Source organism: Salvelinus alpinus, chromosome 13 (genome assembly GCF_045679555.1).
Source record: "Salvelinus alpinus chromosome 13, SLU_Salpinus.1, whole genome shotgun sequence".
In the NCBI taxonomy this organism is placed as follows: domain Eukaryota; kingdom Metazoa; phylum Chordata; class Actinopteri; order Salmoniformes; family Salmonidae; genus Salvelinus; species Salvelinus alpinus.
Window position 1 is genome coordinate 29,398,882 of NC_092098.1, and position 20,647 is coordinate 29,419,528.

Here is a 20,647-nt window from a genome sequence, read left to right on the forward strand (position 1 = left end):
ATGTGCCTGTGTTCCATAGCAGTACCCTGGAGAGGCGCGCCCCTGTGCAGTCCCACCCCCAGCCCCCATCAGCCTCCCAACAGGAGTTGGACAACGACATGGTGGAGGTCCTCATCTGAACCTCAACCCCTGACCTCTGAACCGTGGCCTCTATAGGTCACAGGACAGGACGGGAGGACAATGTGTGTTTGTGCTCTATCAACACACTCACACACTAAACACCTTCATACACACACTTTCAAAATAGGTGAAGGATTACTTCTTTTCATTTAAAAAAAATATATGTTTGGTGTTTAAATAGATGTCTGGTGTTTAACTAGGGTGTGTTAAAATGCACTATTTTTCTAGATGTGTTTTTAATGAACAATACCGTGTTTTAATTAATACCACGTACAGTTTGAGTCGGGAGGTTTTAGTGTCATCAGAATGATCAGTTAACTCTCTTGTACAGTGTTGCTGGAGGCTATTGGTTAACTAGCCCCCTTGGACCAAATTTATTGGCTACCATTCATTGCATTTATTGCACTACTTATTTTTCTGAGTGTGTTTCAAAACGTTATTTTTTAACATTTAGTCTGACTTAGGTATTCTTATTTATGTGTGGTAGTACATTATTTAGCAATGTTAGATGTGGCACTTGGGTAATCAAAGATATATTGTAAACTACAAAACATTATTTTAACCTGTAAATACTGATTTTAGATACTGTGTGTATGGCATGTGTATCATTTAACTGAACCGAATGGAATAGGTTTTTAGAAGCCATTCAGTTACATGGCACTGCCAGCCAAGGACCACAATGCACTCTTTAAAGTATTGGGGGCCCAGCCTCACATGTCACAGTGGAGAACATAGGGGAGTGAGAATCACACCTTTCTACTGTGGTCCAATGTGCTGCATGTGTGACCCCACTGGATGGGGTCAGTCTCTTTGAAGTACAGTAGAAGAGGTTTGGTGTTAACCAATGTGCCTATGCTTCAGTTATAAGGTTCTCCACCATACCTGTTAAGTGTAATTCATTCCAGTCTAGCTGGGTTTGGTTAGGGTCTTCCGCCCAGACTTGCTTCAAATTATTTTAGGCCTAAAATAGTCCGTTGGGATTTTAACTTCTAGTTTATGCAACGATCAGACATTCTGGTAATTACCCGTCCTTCTAATTTACAAGCTTGATTGGCATTGTGTATATACAGAGCATTTGAAAGTATTCAGACCCCTTGACTTTTTCACCAAAAAATTACATTACAGCCTTATTCTAAAATGGATTAAATTGTTTTTTTCCCTCATCAATTTGCACACAATACTGCATAATGACAAAGTAAAAACAGGTTTTTAGAGATTTTCGGGATATTTTTTTAAAAATATTACATTTACATAAGTATTCAGACCCTTTACTCAGTACTTTGTTGAAGCACCTTCGGCAGCGATTACAGTCTCGAGTTGTCTTGGGTATGATGCTACAAGCTTCGCACACCTATATTTGAGGAGTTTCTCCCATTCTTCTCTGCAGATCCTCTCAAGCTCTGTCAGGTTGGATGGGGAGCGTCGCTGCACAGCTATTTTCAGGTCCCTCTGATCGGGTTCAAGTCCGGGCTCTGGCTGGGCCACTCAAGGACATTCAGAGACTTGTCCCGAAGCCACACCTGCATTGTCTTGGCTGTGTGCTTAGGGTCGTTGTTCTGTTGAAAGGTAAACCTTCCCCCCAGTCTGAGGTCCTGAGAGCTCTGGAACAGGTTTTCATTAAGGATCTCTCTCTACTTTGAGCCATTCATCTTTCCCTCGATCCTGACTAGTCTCCCAGTCCCTGCCGCTGAAAAACTTCCCCACAGTATGATGCTGCCACCACCATGCTTCACCGTAGGGATGGTGCCAGGTTTCCTCCAGACGTGACACTTGGCATTCAGCCAAATAGTTCAATCTTGGTTTCATCAGACTAGAGAATCTTGTTTCTCATGGTCTGAGAGTCATTTAGGTGCCTTTTGGCAAGCTCCAAGCAGGCTGTCATGTGCCTTTTACTGAAGAGTGGCTTCCGTCTGGCCACTCTCCCATAAAGGCCTGAATGGTAGTGCTGCTGAGATGGTTGTCCTTTTGGAAGGTTCTCCCATCTCCACAGAGGAACTCTGGATCTCTGTCAGAGTGACCATCGCGTTCTTGGTCACCTCCCTGGCCAAGGCCCTTCTCCCTCGATTGCTCAGTTTTGCCAGGCGGCCAGCTCTAGGAAGAGTCTTGGTGGTTCCAAACTTCTTCCATATCAGAATGATGGAGGCCACTGTGTTCTTGGGGACCTTCAATGCTGCAGAAATGTTTTGGTACCCTTCCCCAGATCTGTGTCTCGACACAATCCTGTCTCGGCGCTCTAACGACAATTCCTTTGACCTCATGGCTTGGTTTTTGCTCAGACATGCACTGTCAACTGTGGGACCTTATATAGACATGTGTGTGCCTTTCCAAATCATGTCCAATCAATCGAATTTATCACAGGTGGACTCCAATCAAGTTGTAGAAACATCTGAAGGATGATCAATGGAAACAGGATGCACCTGAGCTCAATTTAGAGTTTCAGCAAAGGGTCTGAATACTTATGTAAATAAGGTATTTGTTTTTTAGGTTTATTAGATTTGCAAAAATTTGTCATTATAATGTATGTGTCTTGATGAGGAAAAAGTTTTATTTAATCAATTTTAGAATAAGGCTGTAACGTAACAACATTTTGAAAAGGGGAAGGGATCTGACTACTTTCCGAATGCACTGTATATGACACTATATGGCTGTGTTTAAAAGCAGACCAATTCTGATCTTTTTCCATTAATTGGTCTTTTGACAGAATTGGTCTGGCTGTGTGCAGCCTATGTGGTGATAAAATAGTGTTAGCAGTTGAAATCCAAGACAGTTTCATAACTGCAGTTTCATAACTGCACGTCCCTTGCTTTTGACCAAAGGTAACAGAATAGGTTTATCTATAACTCGTTTTACAGACAACGATCATATAATATATCACGTCAGCAACTTTTTAACAGTGACTTTGAAATATTCACCCACATCACAATCTAGGTAGCAGTTGTGAACATTTCCAATCCAAAGCCAAAAATATGGGACCAAATAAACATTCCACCAACTGGTCACCTGGCTTGAACCCACTATTGTCTGTAGTTTCAAAAGTTTACAAGGGGGGCATTAAAAAAAGAAAAAAAAGTTGAACTTGAACTTCCCCTGCTCAAACAAACTGTCCCCTCATATCTACATATCTTCAACCTGGCTGATGCTAGTAGGCCAGTGTTTAAGAGAACTATGTCAGTGTTGTAACTGAATGAAAAGCACATTTCCAGTTTTTGAAAATGTAACATTTGCAGCACAGGGGGCATTTTCTCCCTGTCTAGTGTCAAGTTGGCTGTCCAGGATAGACAATGGACCCTGGGAGTGGGGACAGGTTGAATGCTAAAAATAAAATAAAATTTGCTGTTACACTTCAGCTGAGGCTCAGGCCAGACTACCGCATTTGGGGCACCGACCTCCGGGCATTTATAATGCTATTCTACACATTTGTCATGAGGCTAATAAAAAATGTTGCAGTTTTAAAGCTAATTTCCTGCAATTCTACACTTTTTGCCATGGGGCAGAGATTTTTTTTTGCTGTTTTATAGCTTATCTCATGCTTTTGTTCACATTTTGCCATGAGGCTGGGAAGATTTTGCCGTTTTAAAGCAAATTTCCTGCTATTCTACACATTTTGCTACCATATACTATTTGGGGTCCCCCTGACCTCATGGGGCACCAACCCCCCAAATGTATTTTTAGTTTTTTGGGGAAGTGGGGGGCACATGCCCTGCGTGCCCGTTCGGTAATCCATCCCTGCCTAGGCTCATTTGGATGGATATCAGTTGCACTTGCTGTTTTACCGTATGTAAATCGAAAATGTTCAATGGTTACATTTTCAAAAGGCCAATAGATTTTAATATTCAACTTACTGGGAGAGCATTAAATGTTCTCTCGTGGTATGACTGACAGTCATATGGACATTTCAAAGTCCCCATTATCAGGGACTGTACCAGCCTGTACCTGAAGCTTCAGAATATGTTATTTATACTTAAATTAATTCAACTCTTAAAGCAAAGGTATTCCACTTAATCTGTTCAGGCCAGTCCTTGAGTCTTGCTTCAAATTTCAACCCTAAATCATAAGGCCCTCTGTGTTCTGAGCCAGGAGCCAAAAAAGATGTGCTGTATCCATAACTGTTAAACAACAGACAATTTCACAAGTTCTCATATTACAAGTGTTTAACATTTACATGTTTAAGTCACAAAGTGAGCAATAAGTGCCTGCAGACCTGCCTTATCAGTGTGGTGATGGGAATGATTCTCATCCAACTTTGTATTAATGTTTGTGATCAATCAAGTTGCAGATGGTACTGGTAAACTCACCAACTATCTTTAAAGATGCAAGGTCTTCTAGTATTTTGGTGCATTTTCACAAAGTCCATACAATAGACGCTGCTGTACAATCGCCATTCATGTTGAATTAAATTAATTCTAATCAAGATTGTTGTTTTTTTACAAAAATCATCTCATGCCGTTTCTGTGTGGTTTCACTATGATGTTCTCTTGACAATGTTCCAAATAATGACTTTCCAAATGTTTCAGAAAGTGAGTTCTCTTGGTTTAGAATTAATTTAATTTTTTAAATAAATAAATATACAATGCGACTCATGTTCGTTCTGTGCATTATGCTCTATTGGAATGTATACTACACATTGATTTAAATTGGGTGGTCTAGACTAAGGTTCAAGCAGTTGAAAGACCCAACAGACAACACAAACCTCACTCAACATTATATCAAATCTAATTTATTAAATACATGTACAAGAAAAGCCTGTGCAACTTCAAAAATTGAAAAATAAAGCCCATGCAATAAATTAGTGCAACATGTACATTCATTGTGATTAACATAATTTGACTTCTGTGAAAAACATGACTGCATATATAATTTCATTGGATAAACTTACGTTCCAAGCCATTGAAGTCTTGATTAAATATACACTACATGACTAAAAGTATGTGTGCACCTGCTCGTCAAACATTTCATTTCAAAATCATGGGCATTAATATGGAGTTGGTCCCCCTTTGCTGCAATAACAGCCTCCGTTCTTCTGGGAGAGCTTTCCACTAGATGTTGGAACATTGCTGCAGGGACGTTCTTCCATTCAGGCATTAGAGGTCAGGCACTGATGTTGGGCGATTAGGCCTGGCTCGCAGTCGGCGTTCCAATTAATTCCAAAGGTGTTCGATGTGGTTGGTCAGGGCTCAATGCAGGCCAGTCAAGTTCTTCCACAAACCATTTCTGTATGGACCTCGCTTTGTGCACGCGGGCATTGTCATGCTGAAACAGGAAAGGGCCTTCCCCAAACTGTTGCCACAAAGTTGGAAGCATAGAATTGTCTAGAATGTCATTGTATGTTTTAGCGTTAAGATTTCCCTTCACTGGAACTAAGGGGCCTAGCCCGAACCATGAAAAACAGCCCCAGACTATTACTCCAAACTTTACAGTTGGCACTATGCAGTCGGGCAGGTAGCGTTCTCCTGGCATCCGCCAGACCCAGATTAGTCCGTCGGTCTGCCAGATGGTGAAATGTGATTCATCACTCCATAGAACGCGTTTCCACTGCTCCAGAGTCCAATGGCGGCGAGCTTTACACCACTCCAGCTGACGCTTGGCATTGCGCATGGTGATCTTAGGCTTGTGTGGCTGCTTGGCCATGGAAACCCATTTAATTGTGTTGATGTTGCTTCCAGAGGCAGTTTTTAACTCAGTAGTGAGTGTTGCAACCGAGGACTGACGATTTTTACGTCTGTCCGTCTATACACCTGACAGCAACGGGTGTGGCTGAAATAGTTTGAAGGGGTGTCCACATACTTTTGTATATATAGTGTAGGTCTTACAGAAGAACCTTATTACCTATGTACTGTCTGCAACTGATTACAATTTAGGCTTCTTTAGGTCTGAAGAGTTCCAAGTAAATCATGCCATAATAGTTTACTAGATACTTCAGACCTGTTACCAACTGACTTGTGGCGATCCACCCCCAGATACAGTGGCTATGGGAAGAGACTACCAACTACATTCAAATGTTAAAAGTATACACAAGTTGTGTTTTGACAGACCTATGACGTGAATCTGATTATCCAACCTAGCCACCAGAATGTAGCAGCGCTTCTGCAGTAACACCATCACCTCCTCCAGCCGTGGTAAACACTAGCTGTCCAGGTCACAGACAGCCAATCCTTTAAGCATGAATCAATCCCTGATTATGTTGAAATTGGCCAGCATCCACCTTGACAATACATTCTTTTTTTTAATTAATTTTTTTACCTTTGCACACTAACTCTCAACACCCTCACTCCCTACTTAAAGGGGAAGTTCACCGATTTTTACATTTAAATTACTTATTTTCACTTTCTGTGTTTGTAGTTGATACCCAGTTTGTTTATTATATACTTTTCGTTAAGGGAAAATTGACATTTCATATCCCATTCCAAATTATGTTTCTGCTCTCAATATTTATTTATTTCACTGTCCCAATAAATCCATATTTTTGTTGTAAACAGAACCATTCAAACATGGATTTATGGCACAGTGGACTTTTTTTTTAAACTGAGTAAAGAGACATTCAGAATGGGATTCTTATGTAATGTGGAGTGTTTTCCAATATGCTTTAGACATATTTGGATATTGCATTATAGTCAATGGCAAGTGATGACAACCAATTTTCTCTGTAAGGAAACAAATAAAACATTTCAAAGTTTGGGAATCAACTACAAGAACAGAAAGAGTGAAAATAAGGCCACATGTAAAAATGGATGAACTTTCCCTACTTAAGTGGTCCAAACAGTTTCCTTTCCTCCCCTGGCCTTGAAATAAAGGAGATGAGATGCCATTTTAAACAATAGGTGCTCAGCATCTAACACCAACATGTGTGTGTAAATAAGTGCACTGGAATACCCAGCTGAGTGGATGTATAATGCGGAGTTGAGCAAAGTAGCTGGTTGGAGTGGACCTAGGGTTGTAGTGCAGATGAGTGGGCTGTTTGAATGACGTGTGTGTCTGTTATCTGCGTATCCAGAGCCATCCGTTGAGCAGGCAGGCAGAAATGAGCAGGGAGAAGAGCACCAGCTCCGTCTGTCTGCATTCAGCATTCTGCCTTTCTAGACCCGCCAGACGACGACTCATCTTTACCACCTGGACACGAGAGAACGGTGCTGATCTGTTATAATCAAATCTTATTGGTCACATACACATATTTACAGATTGTATTGCGGGTGTAGCGAAATGCTTGTGTTCCTAGTCCCAATAGTGCAGTAATATTTGGTATTTTATTAGGATCCCCATGAGCTGTTGCAAAAGCAGCAGCTACTCTTCCTGGAGTCCACACGAAACATAATACAGAACATCATTAGACAATAACAGCTCAAAGACAGAACTACAGATTTTTAAAAAGGCACACATAGCCTACATATCAATGCATACACACAAACTATATAGGTCAAATAGGGGAGAGGCGTTGTGCCACAAGGTGTTTTTGGAAACCAGGTTTGCTGTTAATTTGAGCAATATGAGATGGAAGTTCCATAAAAAAATTTAAAAAACACCTTTATTTAACCAGGTAGGCAAGTTCTCATTTACAACTGCGACCTGGCCAAGATAAAGCAAAGCAGTGCGACACAAACAACACAGAGTTACACATGGAATAAACAAACGTACAGTCAATAACACAATAGGGGAAAAAAGTATATACAGTGTGTGCAAATGACGTGAGGAGGGAACGCAATAAATAGGCCATAGTAGCAAAGTAATTACAATTTAGCAAATGAACACTGGAATGATAGATGTGCAAGTAGAAATACTGGTGTACATAACAGCAAAAAAGTAAATAAAAACAATATGGGGATGAGGTAGGTAGATTGGATGGACTATTTACAGATGGGCTGTGTACAGATGCAGCAATCGGTTAGCTGATGTTTAAAGTTGAGTGAGGGAAATATAAGTCTCCAACTTCAGAGATTTTTGCAATTCGTTCCAGTCATTGGCAGCAGAGAACTGGAAAGAAAAGCGGCCAAACGAGGTGTTGGCTTTGGGGATGACCAGTGAGATATACCTGCTGGAGCGCGTGCTACGGGTGGGTGTTGTTATCGTGACCAGTGAGCTGAGATAAGGCGGAGCTTTACCTAGCAAAGACTTATAGATGACTTGGAGCCAGTGGGTCTGGCGACGAATATGTAGCGAGGGCCAGCCGACAAGAGCGTACAGGTCGCAGTGGTGGGTGGTATATGGGGCTTTGGTGACAAAACTGATGGCACTGTGATAACTGGATGCAGTCTTTGAGTAGTGTTGGAGGCTATATTGTAAATGACATCGCCGAAGTCGAGGATTAGTAGGTTGGTCAGTTTTACGAGGGTATGTTTGGTGGCGTGAGTGAAGGAGGCTTTGTTGCGAAATAGGAAGCCGATTCTAGATGTAATTTTGGATTGGAGATGCTTAATGTGAGTCTGGAAGGAGAGTTTACAGTCAAGCCAGACACCTAGGTATTTGTAGTTGTCCACATACTCAAAGTCAGAACCGTCCGAGTAGTGATGCTAGTCGGGCAGGTGGGTGCGGGCAGCGAACGGTTGAAGAGCATGCATTTACTAGCGTTTAAGAGCAGTTGGAGGCCACGGAAGGAGTGTTGTATGGCATTGAAGCTCGTTTGGAGGTTTGTTAACACAGTGTCCAAAGAAGGGCCAGATGTATACAGAATGGTGTCGTCTGCGTAGAGGTGGATCAGGAAAATCACCCGCAGCAAGAGCGACATCGTTGATATATACAGAGAAAAGAGTCGGCCCGAGAATTGAACACTGTGGCACCCCCATAGAGACTGCCAGAGGTCCGGAAAACAGGCCCTCCGATTTGACACACTGAACTCTTTCTGAGAAGTAGTTGTTGAACCAGGCGAGGCAGTAATTTGAGAAACCAAGGCTGTTGAGTCTGCCGATAAGAATACGGTGATTGACAGAGTCGAAAGCCTTGGCCAGGTCGATGAAGACGGCTGCACAGTACTGTCTTTTATCGATGGAGGTTATGATATCGTTTTTAGGACCTTGAGCATGGCTGAGGAGCACCCGTGACCAGCTCGGAAACCTGATTGCACAGCAGAGAAGGTATGGTGGGATTCAAAATGGTCAGTGATCTGTTTATTAACTTGGCTTTCGAAGACTTTCGAAAGGCAGGGTAGGATGGATATAGGTCTGTAACAGTTTGGGTCTAGTGTCACCCCCTTTGAAGAGGGGGATGACCGCGGCAGCTTTCCAATCTTTCATAATGGTGGCAGATCATTTTAGAAAGAGAGGGTCCAGATTAGCCCAGCTGATTTGTATGGGTCCAGGTTTTGCAGCTCTTTCAGAACATCTGCTATCTGGATTTGGGTGAAGGAGAAGCTGGGGAGGCTTGGGCAAGTAGCTGCGGGGGTTGCGGAGCTGTTGGCCGGGGTTGGGGTAGCCAGGAGGAAAGCATGGCCAGCCGTAGAGAAATGCTTACTGAAATTCTATATTATCGTGGATTTATCCGTGGTGACAGTGTTGCCTTGCCTCAGTGCAGTGGGCAGCTGGGAGGAGGTGCTCTTATTCTCCATGGACTTTAGTGTCCCAAAACTTTTTGGAGTTAGAGCTACAGGATGCAAATTTCTGTTTGGAAAAGCTAGCCTTTGCTTTCCTAACTGACTGCGTGTACTGGTTCCTGACTTCCCTGAAAAGTTGCATATCGCGGGGACTACTCGATGCTAGTGCAGTCCGCCACAAGATGTTTTTGTGCTGGTTGAGGGCAGTCAGGTCTGGAGTGAACCAAGGGCTATATCTGTTCTTAGTTCTACATTTTTTGAAAGGGGCATGCTTATTTAAGATGGTGAGGAAATTACTTTTAAAGAACAACCAGGCATCCTCAACCGACGGGATGAGGTCAATGATTCTTATAAAATAATATCTAACAAGTCACAACAATACACAAAAATCTAAAAGTAAAATGGAATTAAGAAATATATGAATATTAGGATGAGCATTGTCGGAGTGGCATTGACTAAAATACAGTAGAATAGAATACAGTATATACATATGAAATTACTATGTAAACATTATTAAAGTGACAAGTGTTCCATTATTACAGTGACCTGTGATTCCATGTCTATGTATATAGGGCAGCAGCCTCTAAGGTGCAGGGTTGAGTAACCGGGTGGTAGCCGGCTAGTGATGGCTATTTAAAAGTCTGATGGCCTTGAGATTGAAAAACAGCTTCTGTCTCTCGGCCCCAGCTTTGATGCCCTGTACTGACCTCGCCTTCATGATAGCGGGGTGAACAGGCTGTGGATCGGGTGGTTGATGTCCTTGATGATCTTTTTGACCTTCCTGTGACATCGGGTGTAGTAGGTGTCCTGGAAGGCAGGGAGTGTGCCCCAGGTGATGCGCTGGGCAGACCGCACCACCCTCTGGAGAGCCCTGAGATTGCGATTGGTGCAGTTGCCGTACCAGGTGGTGATACAGCCCGACAGAATGCTCTCAATTATGCATCTGTAAAAGTTTGTGAGGGTCTTAGGGGCCAAGCCAAATTTTTTCAGCCTCCTGAGATTGAAGAGGTGCTGTTGTGCCTTCTTCACCACACTGTCTGTGTGGGTGGACCATTTCGATTGTCAGTGATGTGTACGCCGAGGAACTTGAAGCTTTCCACCTTCACTGCGGTACCGTCAATGTGGATAGGGGCGTGCTCCCTCTGCTTTATCCTGAAGTCCATGATCAGCTCCTTCGTTTGTTGACGTTGAGGGAGAGGTTATTTTCCTGGCACCACTCCGCCAGGGCCCTCATCTCCTCCCTGTAGGCTGTCTCGTCATTGTTGGTAATCAGGCAAACTATGGTTGTGTTGTCTGCAAACTTAATGATCGAGTTGGAGGATTGTGTGTGGCCACACAGTCATGGGTGAACAGGGGGTATAGGAGGGGGCTGAGTACACACCCTTGTGGTGCCCCTGTGTTGAGGATCAGTGAAGTGGAGATGTTGTTTCCTACCTTCACCACCTGGGGGCAGACCTTCAGGAAGTCCAGGTCTCAGTTGCACAGGGCAGGGTTCAGACCCAGGGCTCCGAGCTTGATAAGCTTGGAGGGTACTATAGTGTTGAAGGCTGAGCTAGTCAATGAACAGCATTCTTACATAGGTATTCCTCTTGTCCAGGTCGGATAAGGCAGTGTACAGTTCAATGGCGATTGCATCGTCTGTAGATCTATTGGGGCGGTAAGCAAATTGAAGTGGGTCTAGAGTGTCAGGTAAGGTAGAGGTCATATGATCCTTAACTAGCCTCTCAAAGCACTTCATGATGACAGAAGTGGGTGCTATGGGGTGATAGTCAGTTCAGTTACTTTTGCTTTCTTGGGTACAGGAACAATGGTGGACATCTTGAAGCAAGTGGGGACAGCAGACTGGGATAGGGAGAGATTGAATATGTCCGTAAACACTCCAGCCAGCTGGCCTGCGCATGCTCTGAGAACGCGGCTAGGGATGCCGTCTGGTGAGAGCGAGAGCCTGTTAACACACAGCCTTGCGAGTGTTAACAGGCTTAATGTCTTACTCATGTCGGCCAGGAGAATGAGAGCCCACAGTCCCTGGGAGCAGGCCGCGTCGATGGCACCGTGTTATCCTCAAAGCGGGCGAAGAAGGTGTTCAGCTTGTCTGGGAGCAAGACGTCGGTGTCTGCGACATGGCTGGTTTTCCCTTTGTAATCCGTGATTGTCTGTAGACCCTGCCACATACGTCTCGTGTCAGCCGTTGAACTGCGACTCCACTTGGTCTCTGTACTGATGTTTTGCCTGTTTGATTGCCTTATGGAGGGAATAACTACACTGTTTGTATTCGTCCATATTCCCAGTCACCTTGCCATGGTTAAATGCGGTGGTTCGCGCTTTCAGCTTCGTGCGAAATCTGCCATCTATCCACGGTTTCTAGTTTGGGTAGGTTTTAGTCGTCAGAGTGGGAACAACATCCCCTATACACTTCCTAATGAACTCTGTCACCGTGTCCGTGTATAACTCAACGATATTATCCGAGGCTACCCATAACATATCCCAGTCCACGTGATCAAAACAATCTTGAAGCATGGATTCCGATTGGTCAGACCAGCGTTGAATAGTCCTTAGCACAGGTACTTCCTGTTTGAGTTTCTGCCTATAGGAAGGGAGGAGCAAAATGGAGTCGTGAACTGATTTGCCGAAGGGAGGGCCTTGTAGGCATCCCGGAAGAGAGAATAGCAGTGGTCAAGTGTTTTCCCAGCACAAGGACTGCAGTCAATGTATTGATTGAACTTTGGTAGCGTTTTCCTCATTTGGTTTGTTAAAATCCCCAGCTACAATAAATGCGGCCTCAGGATATGTGCTTTCCAGTTTGCATGAAGTCCAGTGTAGTTCCTTGAGGGCTGTCGTGGTATCGTCTTGAGGGGGAATATACACAGCTGTGACTATAACCGAAGAGAATTCTCTTGAGATGTAATACCGTCAGCATTTGATTGTGAGGTATTCTAGGTTTCGTAAACAAAAGGACTTGAGTTTCTGTACGTTATCACAAATCACACCATGAGTGGTTAATCATGAAACACACCACCGCCAATCTTCCCGGATAGTTCTTTATTCCTGTCTGCGCGGTGTACCGAGAACCTAGCTGGCTGTAGGGACGGAGACAGTATATCCGGAGAGAGCCATGATACCGTGAAACAAAGTATGTCACAGTCCCTGATGTCTCTCTGGAAGGAGATCCTCGCCCTGAGCTCGTCTACTTTATTGTCCAGAGACTGAACATTAGCGAGTAATATACTCGGAAGCAGTGGATGGTGTGCCCCCCTCCCGAGTTGTACGAGAAGTCTACTCCGATTACCTCTTCACCGCCAGCAGCGTCTTGGAGCAGCCACTGGGATAAGTTCAATTGCTTTGTGCAAACAAAGGATCCAAATCGGGAAAGTCGTATTCCTGATCGTAATGCTGGCGAGTTACCGCCGCTCTGATACCCAAGAGTTCTTTCCGGCTGTATGTAATAACACAAAAAACATTCTGGGCTAATAGTGTAAGAAATAACACACACAAAAACAAAATACTGCAAAGTTGCTGAGGAGCTAGAAGCAGAGCTGCCATGTCTGTCGGTGCCATCTTACTCATTATACTGTAAGTAACCGATTATTTTTAACACAGCATTTGGCGTAGTGTAAAGATGGCCTCGATTTCTGAGCCTGTTTGAGAAAAGACAACTTACATAAATACAACATACAAGTATCCATAACACAAGCAATATTAGTGCCTCGACAATGGCCAGAAGAAAATATAGAAGATATGGCTTCTGGCTCCATCTACTGGTAAAACACTGGCTACACAACCTGGCGGCATGGACAGAACCAAAGAGTACGGCAACACTAACAGTAAAGGGGTAATTAGCCTGATTACCTGTCTCCTGAGTACGATGAACTCCACAGCTGCGGCACTTCCCTCATCATCTGGGCTCATCCAGGAGTCCTGCATGACACTGCCAACCACACACACAGGTATACATGTAAATGGCGCATGCACACACCACACTTAAATACTTTAGGCTTCTGAAATTAGGGTTTCTTCGAACCCCGGTACACACCCAATAACAGTAAATGGCTTGCCAGAACTTATCACCTTTTCCTGGCTGGTTCAACGTACACAGGGGGTGCCTCGACCACAGCAGTCGTCGGGTGTTCAGGATAACTGAACCTTTAAACCAGGGAGAGACCACAGTCTGCAAAGGGGCCTTCAAATCAAGGCAGAGGAACAACAGGGAGGGATCCAGAAAGAGGAAAAAGCAACCAGAAGACAACAAAAGCCAGCATAAAGCAGTAGTAGGATGAAGTTGCCCCATGGATGCTGATCTAAGGTCAGTTTTCCGTTGTCTGTAAAGGCTGAGGTTAGTATTATGGGAGGGTGAGCTGATCCAAGATCTGTGCCTACTGGAAACTACTACCCGAAGCAAGAGATAAGCAGGGAGAAGTGACAAGCAGAGTTTAGAGTGCTTCGGGACAGTTCATCAAGGTAAAGGATTAGTCAGTAATTGATTAACACTATGATTCAACAAAGGTTGTGAGTAATGGAAGTTATCATGAAGAAAATAATGTATCCTTATCTCGAAGCAAAGGCTTTGAGACATAATCCATATCTTGAAGAAAAAGCCTTGCAAAGAAAATTTGAATTAGTAGTGTAAGGAGAGACATGCAAGCCAAAGCAAGGAAGGAATGGAAGGAGGTTAGGTGCCATTTGTTAAGATGTAGGAGTGGGTAGGCAGGGGTTATTCAGGACGGAGAAGGTAGGAGTTGCCCCTAGCCCCTAACCTGTATTTCTGTGTGACAGTCTGCAGGAGGCGCTGTGAGGCCTGCTGGCCCAGTTCCTTGGCGGCCTGTAGCATGGTCGTTGGGGACAGGTGGCTGGGTGGGATGGCAGGGAGCCCCAGGGGCATGGGGTTTGCAGCAGCAGCGGAGCGCTTAGGGGGGCATCCTGCACCGCCACGACTATAACAGCCACGAGGGAGGGGTGGATAGGGTCACCACAAAAGACAGAGGTTAGACAAAGAGGGGCACAACTGTTACCAAGCATAGTGACAAGGCCACATACGCCACATAACTTCAATTGACTCACATGACTGACCGTCTGCCTGGCTTCACGCTGCCTCAAATATAACCTACATACAGTTGAAGTCGGAAGTTTACATACACCTTAGCCAAATACATTTATACTCAGTTTTTTTTAAAGAAATTCCTTGTCTTAGGTCAGTTAGGATCACCACTTTATTTTAAGAATGTGAAAATGTCAGAATAACAGTAGAGAGGATTTCTTTCAGCTTTTATTTCTTTCATCACATTCCCAGTGGGTCAGAAGTTTACATGCACTCAATTAGTATTTGGTAGCATTGCCTTTTTAAATTGTTTAACCTGGGTCAAATGTTTCGGGTAGCCTTCCACAAGCTTCCCACAATAAGTTGGGCGAATTTTGGCCAATTGCTCCTGACAGAGCTGGTGTAACTGATTCAGGTTTGTAGGTCTCCTTGCTCACACACACTTTTTCAGTTCTGCCCACAAATTTTCTATGGGATTTAGGTCAGGGCTTTGTGATGGCCACTCCAATACCTTGACTTTGTTGTCCTTAAGCCATTTTGCAACAGCTTTGGAAGTATGCTTGGGGTCATTGTCCATTTGGAAGACCCATTTGTGACCAAGCTTTAACTTCCTGACTGATATCTTGAGATGTTGCTTCAATATATCCACATAATTGTCCTTCCTCATGATGCCATATATTTTGTGAAGTCCACTAGTCCCTCCTGCAGCAAAGCACCCCCACAACATGCTGCCACACCCCAAGCCTCCCCCTTTTTTCTCTAAACATAATGATGGTCATAATAAATGGCCAAACATTTCTATTTTTGTTTCATCAGACCAGAGGACATTTCTCCAAAAAGTACAATCTTTGTCCCCATGTGCAGTTGCAAACCGTAGTCTGGCTTTTTTATAGCGGTTTTGGAGCAGTGGCTTCTTCCTTGCTGAGCAGCTTTTCAGGTTATGTCGATATAGGACTCGTTTTACTGTGGATATAGTTATCTCTAGGAGACAGAACGCGTCTCCTTCCTGAGCGGTATGACGCAGCGTGGTTCCATGGTGTTTATTCTTGTGTAGTATTATTTGTACAGATGAACGTGGTACCTTCTGGCATTTGGAAATTGCTCCCAAGGATGAACCAGACTTGTGGAGGTCTACAATTTTTCTTCTGAGGTCTTGGCTGATTTCTTTTGATTTTCCTATGATGTCAAGCAAAGAGGGACTGAGTTTGAAGGTAGACCTTGAAATACATCCACAGCTACACCTCCAATTGACTCAAATGATGTCAATTAGCCTATCAGAAGCTTCTAAATCCATGACAATTTTCTGGAATTTTCCAAGCTGTTTAAAGGCACAGTCAACTTAGTGCATGTAAACTTCTGACCCACTAGAATTGTGATACAGAGAATTATAAGTGAAATAATCTATAAACAATTGTTGGAAAAATGACTTGTGTCATGCACAAAGTAGATGTCCTAAGCCACTTGCCAAAACTATAGTTTGTTAACAAGAAATGTGTGGAGTGGTTGAAGAACGAGTTTTAATGACTTTAAACCTAAGTGTATGTAAACTTCCGACTTCAACTGTATAAGGAGAGAGATGAGAGGAACCAATGTTTGTCTCCCTCCGCTGGAAACACAACTCAAAAGGAGGAGGACATAGCAGTATGGGCTATGTTAATAGAATTTAGAGTGTCCCAAGCCGACAATGCAACTTTTCCTTTGTGCCTTTCTGAAAGGTTCCAGGTTTGAAAGGGCAGGCAAGCGTTGTGCTGAAAGACTGAACAAGGGTAAAAATAATGCTACTATGCTTACATACAGCCAAGTTGTTTCGTACACAAGGTGATAAAAACCAACAAACGTTGTGTTTTAAAGTGAAGTGTTCTGAAAACATTAGGCACCATGTGTTTTGGGAGCTTTTTTTCTCCGCTTATCAGGAAGCGTTGGACATGTAATCCCCCTCGCTGGTCCAAGGAAAGAGCTGGATTGTTATAGTGACAATCACAGGCTTCCCAGAAAGAGTTAATTAGTGTTTAATCCAATGTGTCTTGTACTTACAAGGTGGGGGTGTGCAGTGCCTGTTTGGAGGTGGGGGTGTCAGGGTCACTCCTGCCAAAAGCCTGGTCACTGTAGGACCTCCGCAGGGGACTCTGTCATAGGAGAGAGAAAGAGTAACATGAGTTAGATGGTGAGGGTAGGACCAGATGGAAGTGGCTGGTAATGTTTCAACCCAGGTGGTGTCTGCATATTGAATCATTTAAACAGCTCTGAAGAATGATACTCTGAGCAATGGCTTAACACTGCATGCATCAGTCACACTACACTCATCCAATTATTGTCAGACAACTTGTTCCCAAACAAAAAGTCTGCAGTCTCACATACCTGCACTGGTTCCCTCATGTAGGGGTCTCTGTCCCAGGCACCTTGCTGCTGTGCCTCCCATGCAAGCCCCAGGGGGAGGGCTGAGTTGTGCTTGGATGACGTGAACAGTGGACGGGGGCTCATATCCGGGGCATCTATTAGTAAGTCAGAGGTATCAGAACACAGATATGAAAGGAACTTACACAAAGATCCCATGACTGCTCAGACTCAAATCTTGATAAAATCTAAAGAGCTTTATATCCAGCATTGTAAAGTGGCTAAAGGAGTTGTTCTTCTGACCTGTCTCCATTCTATCCCAACTCCACTTCTAACTTAAGACACATAAAATACCTCCCGTTTTGTATTTATTAATAGGCCTACCTACAGACCAGACATGCACCCACCTGTGAGAGACAGCCTGTCTGGGATGTGCATGCTATAGGAAGCGGGACGCTCAGCACGCCCCTGCCTCGCCTCTTCCCCTCCCTGTCCCATGCCTGGCCCCACTCTCAGCCGGTCTGGGACACGCATCTTCTGGTTGATGGCCTCAGAGAAGACGGGGTCACGGCCGCCACGCACCTGGGAAACGTCACCCCGAAATCCCGAAGAGGCCATAGTAGCACGAACCGCTGCTGTGGTAAGTAAAAAATGTGTCACAACTTTTGAAATCACAGTACATCTCTGAAAAGATTATACTACCACTGTAATACTATTGTTGGATGGAGTTAGCTAGCTGATTAGGCAACAGGATTAGTCAAATTTGAGTATGTTGGTTTTCCTGCAGTGTGGATTAGCTGTAACTATCACTTAATCTAGGGGCATGTAAAGTCAAAGCAGATGGCAGGCAGCTCAATTAATTTCAATTAGATGTGAGAACTATGTAGCTAGGTACTAAACACCACTAGGTATTGAATTTGAGTTCTTGTTCATACATCAAAGTATTTATGTCTGGATAACTATGGCTGAAGACAATTGTTGTAGGTAGTCAAAATAGAGGTGAGAAAAACTAATAAGCTAAATCGCTAGCTAAATCAACAAGTTGGTTCATGTAAACCAGTGTTGACATATTTGTGGCCAGTCAGCTAGCAAGCATAGACATCTAGCCTGAAAGAGCTGTCAACTAACGTTAGCATTGAAAATAAGAATTTGTTCTTTAACTGACTTGCCTAGTTAAATAAAGGTAAAATTAAATTTAAAAAACCTAACGTTAGCTACTTGTTGCACTCAAACACCAAGGGGCTAACGCGCTAGCTACTAATCTGTTTTCCATCATCATGCTTTGATCATTATCCTGTTCTCGTCATACTTTCTACATCAAAATAACCCAAATAAATTCCAAATATACCTAGATAGAAAGATGACTGACCTGAGGAGTAACTTGCAGGTCAGCGCTCTCAGCCAAATAACGTTAGCTAACCAGTAGCTTTAGTCGCTAGCTTATCAGTTAGCATGCGAGCTAAATCTGATAGCCAAATGAGGTCAAGTTGGTCAACTAAGTCAGCAGCAATGTTGACATTATCTTTGACAACGTGGCTACACAGTTTATCAACACAAACTATGTATCTAGCTACCTAAACTTTATAAAGTTGACATTAGCAAGCTAGCAGGCTTCTTATCTTCACTGCGAAGCGCTGCAAAAATTTTGACAACAGACCGCCCCCTTTCGCTGTGTTGATGCACGCAACCGTCTGTGATTGGTGGGTTAGGGAAATTGACATGTCTTCATATATCCATTCGACAGGCTCACACATTATGGATATTAAAATACTCTTTATTGATATAAAGTTTACTTTCTGTAACGGTGGTCTTCAATGGTAAACTAGGCCTGTCAACTATTTCAAATGGGCATTTTATTCAACAGCAAATACGAGACAGATGACTATTTGCTTCAGTGAACTTTCAGGTGTAATAACTTTACATTTTCAGAATAAAAATGCTTTATGCCAATGTAAAATGTAAAAATGTATTCAACAGCAAATCATCTGGGCAAATAATGTTATTTATATTGCATGAAAAGACAAATCAATATCAGTATTCAATGGTAAAAAATGAAAATAAAAAACACAACAATAACAACAACAGGAAACCCATTTTGAAAAAACAATAACACAGTTCTTTATAGTCTTACAGCAGGAAATGTTGTAAGAAGTAATAAGGTGTAGAAAGGTATTTCTTTAAGAAATGTGTGTGTGCTTGCTTCAGCTGTAGTATGTCGTTTAGTATGTGGAATAACAGTAGTACCTTTAGCAAGCACGTTAATTATTACCATATTATTACTTATTCATTTCCTGCTATGAGGGTCAGGTCCCACCAACCTTTCTTGCCAAGGCGTTACAGTTAAAACATTAACCTACATCAGTGCAGGATCCTCAGAGGAGGAAGGAGAGGACCACCCACCTCAGTGAAATTCCTAAAAATAAAAATAGTGAAGCATTAAAAAAGTTAGTTTTTAGATAAAACTATACTAAATATATTAAAATGTCACCAAATAATTGGTTAAAACACACTGTTTTGCAATGAAAGTCTACTGTAGCCTCAACAACACTATGTCGGGTAGCACCATGGTGTAGCCAGAGGACAGCTAGTTTCTGTACTCCTCTGGGTACATTGACAATACAAAACCTAGGAGGCTCGTGGTTCTCACCCCCTTCCATAGACTTAGTAATTATGACAATTTCCGGAGAAGGTCCTCCATCCTATCAGAGCTCTTCCAGCATGAACTGACATGTTGTCCACCCAATCAAAGGATCAGAGAATTAATCTAGTACTGAAAGCATAAGCAACAGCTATGTAGCACTGCAGTGCATAAAATGTGGTGAGTAGTTGATTCAAAGAGAGAAAAAGACAATAGTTGAACAGTTTTGAACTAATTAATTTATTCAAAAATGAAGGAGAAGAGAGAGAGAGGGAGAGAGAGATAACTAAATGTTGTATTTTTTTCCCCCTTTCCCTTTCACTTATTTAGCTAGCAAATGCAGCTAGCTAGTTCAGCTTACTCAAACACCCAGTTCAAACAGAGAGGGATGCTATGTTAGCTAGCTGGCTATGGCTATCCAACACTGGAACTCTTCCAAGTCAAGGTAAGCTTTTGGTGTTATTAATTTCTTGCCACTGGGGCCCGCCAGTGTAACTGCTAAACTGCTTGCTGTTGATTATATACTGTACTGCATGATTGTAGCAGGTTTACTAACACGTTAGTTCTAGTGGCTTTGTTGACTATGACGTTAATATGGTGACAACTATGTAGGCTGTGTGTAGCAGTTAGCGGTTATCATATGAAGGTTTGGCTTGGAAAGTTTTTTTTCGCCTGGTCACAGACAGCTGATGTGTTGTGCACTGAAGCGCACAAGTGAAGGGAAAAGGTGGGAGGAGGAGAGCGCGTAGATGTGAGAAAGAATTATACAATGATCAAAGGGATCATGCTGTTTGCATGTGGCTGCTATGAAAGTGAACTGTATTGAAGAATAACTTTTCTTAAACGGAAGCAAACAGAACGAAATGGGGATAAACATACCTGAATTTGTCCAATAGAAACTCTCGTTTGCAGCTCTTAGACTAATGACTACACCTTAGATCAGCTAGGCGGTGTGCATGGCAGTATTGAATGTGTCAATATCTGTCATCTTGATTACTAAAGTTTC

General features: G+C 43.1%; 2 protein-coding genes and 1 pseudogene across 7 annotated transcripts in view; 2 read left to right on the forward strand and 1 right to left on the reverse strand.

The window, feature by feature from the left end:
* The window catches only part of LOC139538061 (angiomotin-like), a 54,755-nt gene extending 50,059 nt beyond the window's left edge, over positions 1-4,696 (forward strand). For all 5 annotated transcript variants that reach the window (XM_071340008.1, XM_071340007.1, XM_071340011.1 and 2 more), the window contains one exon: positions 1-4,696. In XM_071340008.1, the coding sequence (XP_071196109.1) occupies positions 1-119 (119 nt within the window). In that variant the 3' untranslated portion in view covers positions 120-4,696.
* On the reverse strand, positions 3,562-17,621 carry LOC139538063 (mitochondrial fission factor-like). 2 transcript variants are annotated; one of them, XM_071340012.1, is made up of 7 exons: positions 17,411-17,621; positions 17,028-17,161; positions 16,704-16,795; positions 14,389-14,565; positions 13,703-13,777; positions 13,484-13,562; positions 3,562-7,227 (listed from the first exon to the last, which is right to left on the reverse strand). In XM_071340012.1, exons 1-7 carry the CDS (start codon positions 17,619-17,621, stop codon positions 7,096-7,098), a joined length of 900 nt encoding a protein of 299 aa, XP_071196113.1. In that variant the 3' UTR covers positions 3,562-7,095. The 2 variants fall into 2 exon arrangements, with proteins under 2 accessions (XP_071196113.1, XP_071196114.1); XM_071340013.1 differs by lacking the exon at positions 3,562-7,227 and adding an exon at positions 7,345-13,272.
* LOC139536723 (matrix metalloproteinase-28-like) overlaps positions 17,512-20,647 on the forward strand; it is a 26,260-nt pseudogene continuing 23,124 nt past the window's right edge.